A 7061-nucleotide genomic window follows, 5' to 3' on the forward strand; every position below is an offset into this window, starting at 1 on the left:
TAGGAGTATATTGAGGCAAAAGTCATAGTTACTAGTGAGAATTGGACCCTAATCTAAAGTGTGACCAGAATAATTTATGTAGTTATCTTTTTATTTATTTGAATGAAATTAAAAGAACCGTTTCATGTCTATCCTTGTATCATTAACTTGTCGAGGTTGATATAGGATTTAGAAAGTAATTAGTAATAAGTAATTAAATACTTTTTGGAGAGAGTAATTTGTACAGTAATATAATTACACTGTTGAAGATGTAATTAGTAACTAGTAATTAATTACTTTTTTAGAGTAACTTACCCAACACTTACTTGGCCACAACTTCAAAAACCAACCCATCTAATGACTGCTTAAATTATTTTTTATTTTATTTTATTTTATGCAAATAGAGTTTGAATGACACACCTTCAAAAACTAACCCACCTAATGACAGCTTCATTTTTGAATGTTACATTATTTTTTTATTTAATGACTGCTTTTTTATTTTTTATTTTATTATTAAAATTTATAATTTTATTTTATTACTAATTCACTACTTTTTAAAATATATTTATTTGCAATTTAGTTTTTATTTGTTCATAAAGTGTCATTTCTGGCTGATTTTGTGGCTTTATTGTGTTGTGGCGGCGTGTTTTGTCAGACCGCAACGAGTGTCAGGAGATCCCGAACGTCTGCAGTCACGGCGAGTGCATCGACACTCAGGGCAGCTTCCGCTGTCTGTGCCACAACGGCTTCAAGACCACGCCGGACCAGACCATGTGCATGGGTGAGTGTCTGCAGCGGTTATCGATCGCTCTGAATCACGTGTGATGGGCTGAATCTCACTGTCTCTGGCAGATATCGACGAGTGCGAGCGGCAGCCGTGTGGAAACGGCACCTGTAAAAACACCGTGGGCTCCTACAACTGCCTGTGCTTCCCCGGCTTCGAGCTCACGCACAACAACGACTGCATGGGTGAGAAAACAACTGTTACAGCTTCTGGACGCTTATAGAGCCACCATAATGTGACTGGAAACCTGTTAATAATATATTTCCATAATGACCATGATTACTAGAGCCCGACCGATATGGGTTTTTTGGGGGCCGATGCCGACACCGATATTAGGGAGTAAAAAAAGACCGATATTGATATATCGGCCGATATTCTTTATGTGTAGGCTATATTATAGTACAGTATAGTCAAAAGTTTGGACACACTTCCCATTTCCCCAACTTTTGACTGGTACTGTATATCGAATACAGTATATAGCCTACATAAACAGAATATATATACATAAACACATTTTTGCAGTGACAACTCAAATGTGGTGATCAAACACTTCTAATGATGTGACAAACATAGGCCTATGTAGTGGAGGCAGGGTATTTATTATGGACGAATCTCACATAAACATGTCACAGTTCAATAATATTTTTTTTCACAAATTCTGTTGTGTATTTTCTTGTAATCAAATGAACATGCAGAACATTCGTATTTAAATAAGTCTTTTTGCAGTTTAATATTAGAACGAGGCATCAGTTTACTGCGTCCAGTGTAGACAACATCACTGATTATAATGGGTTCTATTCTACAACGGACGCGAGCGGCGCGGCGCGACAAAATACAATTCTACACGATGAAAAGCACGATGTGATGTGACCGATGTGATAAGCATGAGTTCTGGGCCACGGCGCGGCTGGTAAACACCAGCATTGACTGAGTGGCCGCGATCAGCTCCGGTGGCCGTAACACAGGCTTTAATGCCATTCAATCATGATGTCATCATGCAAAACTAAGAATTAGAATCATTGTAATGTGACGATTAAATAAAGGTGCGGGTGGGTCGCGGGCGGATAATTTGAAGCAGTGGACTCGGGTGAAGTTTGAGCTTATCCGCGCATCTCTACACTACACTGAACTGGGTCGCCAGTAGCAAACAATGGAGCGCGCTCTGCTGGACAAACTAAGTAGTTACACCATTCAGAAGCATTTAATCTGCATTAGATGTTCTGTAAAAAACAATGTTCATATCGGCGGCATATTCGACGATACCGATATATCTGCGACATGCTCATATCGGCCGATAATTTCGGCAAAACGATATATCGGTCGGGCTCTAATGATTACGTGATATTTTTATCAGTTTGAAACTTTACAATTTTAAAATTTATTTTAAACTTTTTAGATTGTGATTTTAACCATTTAAACTTTAAATACATGATTAACTACTTAATATTGTAAAGAAGTTTGCCTATTAGCAGGAAAGACTTCAGTGTTTCCTTTAATTAAAATGAAACTTTACAATTTAAACAGGATGTTAAACTTTTTATATTGTGACTTTAACCATTTAAACTTTTTGAATACATAATTAACCATTTAATATCGCAAAGAAATGCGCATATTATCAGCATTAAAGGAAAAAAAATTGCCTATTATCAGCAGTAAAGACTAACATGTTTCCTTTCATTTAATCAAAATGTATTTTTGTATTGTGACTTTAACCATTTAAACTCTTTAAATACATAATTAACCATTTAATATCGCAAAGAAATGCGCATATTATCAGCATTAAAGACTAAAATGTTTCATTTTGATTAAAGGAAAAGAAATATTTTAGTCTTTATTGCTGATAATATGCACACTGATATTAAATGGTTAATTATGTATTTAAATGTTTGAGTTTAAATGGTTAAAATCGCATTAGAAAAGTTTCAAAAAATTAAAAAATTTTAAAGGTTCATTTTGAATAAAGAAAAGGAAATAATTGTAAAATTTATTTCAAACTTTTTTGTGATTTTTAACCATTTAAACCATTTAAAGACTAAAATATTTCCTATCATTTAATCAAAATGAAACTTTATGATTTTAAATGTATTTTAAACTTTTTATAATGTGACTTTAACCATTTAAACTCTTAGAATACATAATTAACTATTTAATATTGTAAAGAAATTAGCATATTAGCAGGAAAGACTTAAATGTTTCCTTCAATTAAAATTAAACTTTACAATTTTAAATGTATTTTAAACTTTTTATAATGTGACTTTAACCATTTAAACTCGTAAAGAAATTTGCATATTAGCAGGAAAGACTTAAATGTTTCCTTCAATTAAAATGAAACTTTACAAATTTAAATGTATTTAAACTTTATAATGTGGCTTTAACCATTTAAACTTTTTAGATACATAATTAACAATTTAACATTGTAAATAAATTTGCATATTGTCAACAGGAAAGTCTAAAATGTTTTTGTTTTTTTATTTAATCAAAATGAAACTTTACAATTTAATTTTTTTATCTTAATATTTTAAACGTTTTATATTGCGACTTCAACCATTTAAACACATACATAACTAAACACATACATTTAATACTGTACAGAAATTTGTCTTTAATTGTTTTTTTTGTGTGTGTGTGTGTTTTACATTTTTACAGATAATTATAAGCAATAATTTAAGTCCAAAATGTTAGGTCTTCAAACATTTTGAAATAAAATATTATGCTAAATATATGAGCTAAAATGTGCATGCAAAGATAATGCACTCATTTCGTAATCATATTTTGGACGTTTTATGAACAGTGTAGTTAAAATGTCACAGAAATTCACAATACTGATCATCATTTGTTACTGATTCTATGGGTGTTAATGTCAAACTATGTGTACACGTGTGATATCCTAATGACAGCAGAGGTGGTTTCTAATGAGGAATGACTGTGTGTTCAGATATCGACGAGTGCAGCGTTCACGCCAGTCAGGTGTGCAGGAACGGCCAGTGCATCAACAGCATGGGCTCCTTCAGGTGTCTGTGTCTGGACGGATATAACCTGACGCCGGATGGCAAGAACTGCGTCGGTGAGCCTCTTACTGTACAGATCATCAACAGAGACCCCTGACACCTCTCTAACATCCATACCATTGATCTCCAGGGAAAACTCTGGGATTTCTGCCCTTTAATTTCAGAAACGCATCTCGTGTTTGTAACCCGTAGACCAAATAAGCCAAATAACCTCGCTTTTTTTAATATAAAATACAGTTTGACAAAATAAGCGTGAGCACACTCCTTATTTCAAAATAATTAAATCCCACGTTTTGTTAGCAATTTAAATATTTACATTTACAAATATATTTTATATATTAATCATAATTTGTGTTTTGCGATTTATAAATAGCGTTTTATTAGTTGAAGGTGAATGATATTAATAAATAAATTCTAGATGTTCATAAACATGCATTTGTTTACATAAAGTAGGGTGTTTTATTAGTTTTACTCACATCAGATATTTATAAATACGATGTACACATATTTTAAATATATTTTATTATGTGTCTCATATTACAATTTTTTATGTATTTTATATATTACATTGTCATTAATAAATATTATTTTATCTAGATAAAGTAGGGCATTTTAGTAGTTTTACCTAGTGTAAATGTATAAATAAAATATGTAATTAATTTCTTTAAATATTGGTATTTTACAATTGAATTCGATGAAATATGGTGATTCATTAATTGTATTTAGCTAAAATTAGTTTTACATAAACATATATATAAATAAGATGTATACAATATTTTATTTATTATTTATATTACTAATATTTCATAAATTTTATATAATATTTTGCCATTAATAAGTATTTTTATAGATAATGTAGGGTGTTTTATTAGTTGTGCCTAGTGTACATTTATAAATAAAAATAGATATTTATAAATTGCTTTATAAATATTAACTTTAAATATTGATATTTTGCAATTGAATTAATTGACAGGGTGTTTTTATTAGTCATATTTAGGACGAATTTGTGTTTTACATTAAAATATTTAGAAATAAAATGTAATATCTATTATATTTATTATAGATTTTATATTAAAGGTATTTCACATTTTTGTACATTTTATATAATGTACAAGTATAACATATATCTATAATCTTTTATTACATATTTTATTTTTCAGATATATATTATATAATTTATATACATATTTAACCACTATTTTTTAGATACATTTGTGTGCCAAACACTGCTTAGACTTTTTTTTTTTTGCATAATTAAAAACACATCACCCTGTTATCAAAGCTGCTGTTTTTAGTCATTTAAAGACTTTTTCAGACTGCTATCTTTGCTGTAGTTTAGTTGCTCTGGTCATCATGTATTGTGTTGTGCAGGACTGTAATTAATTAGGCCTGTCACGATAACAACTTTTTGTTGTGCGATATATTGCCCCATTAAAAAAATTGCGATGAGCCGTATTATTGTTATTTTAACACCATTTTATGACAGATTTTTCCCGGACCTCATTTTCTCTGTAAATTAAGGGTGCACACTATTCCTGAAAAACACAATCACTACTCAGCAGTCAGATGTGCGTACGCACAAAGACACAGATCCCTAAACAAGGCCATATCTGCAGATGGAACATTGTTTGTAGAAGCATTTTTTAAATTTGAACTAGCACCAACTACACCACGTTATGCACGAGAAGCTGCGAAAGACACAGGCGCAAGTGGAATGTACAAAACATTTTTTTATCGTGTTTTTATAGTGTTTTGTAAATATCATGTAAATGTAATGTAATGTATGTAAATATAATAGGCGATATATTGCGTCACCAAAAATGATTGAGGTCATGTACATATATTGTGCGATAAGTCGATGTATTGATTATTGCGACAGGCCTAACTGTAACGTAATGATGTGAGTGTTTGTGTGGTGTCAGATATTAACGAGTGCGTGACGCTGCCGGGCGCCTGTCAGCCGGGGACCTGTCAGAATCTGGACGGCTCGTTCCGCTGCATCTGTCCGCCCGGATACGAGGTGCAGAACGACAAGTGTGTGGGTAAGAGCTTCACAGTCACACACACACACACACACACACACCTGTGAGCCGCGCTGACCCGTCCCGTCCTGCACAGATATCAACGAGTGCAACGTGGAGCCCAACATCTGTCAGTTCGGCACGTGTAAAAACACGCCGGGCAGCTTCCAGTGCCTCTGTCAGCCCGGGTTCGTGCTGTCCGACAACGGCCGCCGCTGCTTCGGTGAGAAACACATTTCATCATATCAATCGCCTTTTATAATCAATTAAAGCAATAAGCCCCGTGAAGCCGTGGTTTACAGTGAATTTTATAACAGCTAAGGTGCGTTGTTGGGTACGACGCGAACGCGAAAACCCCCTTAGCTGTTATAAATTCACTGTAAACCACGGCTTCACGAGGTTTATTGCTTTTATAAAACGGTTATTCCATATACGTAGTTAGGTTTCACAAAATAAAACAGAGCAAATAAAGTGTAATGATAATAAAAACAGTATTCTTCCACCAAACAATGTAGTTCCTCAGAATCAGTTGTGGTTCCAACAAAGTGGTTGCCGAGCAACACACAGAAGTAAACAAAGGTGTATGTTTGTAGAGTAATTTACAACAGCTTCGAACGTGGCTCAACCAATCAGAATCAAGGAGCGGAACTCTCCGTTTTATACATTTTATTTTATTATGTTGCTGTTTGCAACTATTATTTGTATTATTTTAGGTGAACTGCCTTATTAAATAGATCTGAGTTTTATCGTATGAATCCGTTTAATAAATCATTCTAGTGTAGTTGTGTGAATTTATAAATAGAATATAAATGTTCATAGTTATTCATGTGTTTAAATATTGATATTTTGCAATTGTGGAATTGTTTTTTACATACATGATTTTATAAAATTAAAAAACTAATTGACAATTTAGTAATTTTAATTTTGATCATTTAAATTCAATAAACCATTTAATAATTTAATACAATCTGTTTCATAATGTGAATAAATCACTCTATAGTAGTGCTGTCAAATGATTAATCGCGATTAATCGCATCCAAAATAAAAGTTTTTGTTTACATAATATATGCATGTGTACTGTGTTTATAGTAATTTTGATCATTTAATTTAATGAAAAATTTAATAAAGTGTTTTGTATAATTAAGATTTTAACATTTTATTATGTCAAACTAAAGTATATGTATGAATATTTTAATTTTTTTAATATATTATAGAACACTAATACTTCATGTATTTTCTATAATGTTTCATATATGTTGCCATTAATAA

The 7061-nt window shown here is 31.9% G+C and overlaps 1 protein-coding gene across 1 annotated transcript in view; it reads left to right on the top strand.

The window, feature by feature from the left end:
• Nucleotides 1-7061, top strand: part of LOC107717151 (fibrillin-2-like) — a 79796-nt gene that overhangs the window by 59974 nt on the left and 12761 nt on the right. Inside the window, exons 42-46 of the mRNA XM_016523815.1 lie at nt 635-760; nt 832-948; nt 3699-3827; nt 5694-5813; nt 5890-6015. Of these exons, the coding sequence (XP_016379301.1) occupies nt 635-760; nt 832-948; nt 3699-3827; nt 5694-5813; nt 5890-6015 (618 nt within the window). The remainder of the gene's footprint in view (nt 1-634; nt 761-831; nt 949-3698; nt 3828-5693; nt 5814-5889; nt 6016-7061) is intronic.

Source organism: Sinocyclocheilus rhinocerous, unplaced genomic scaffold (assembly GCF_001515625.1).
Source record: "Sinocyclocheilus rhinocerous isolate Xijiao unplaced genomic scaffold, SAMN03320098_v1.1 scaffold1351, whole genome shotgun sequence".
NCBI classification, from domain to species: Eukaryota; Metazoa; Chordata; class Actinopteri; order Cypriniformes; family Cyprinidae; genus Sinocyclocheilus; species Sinocyclocheilus rhinocerous.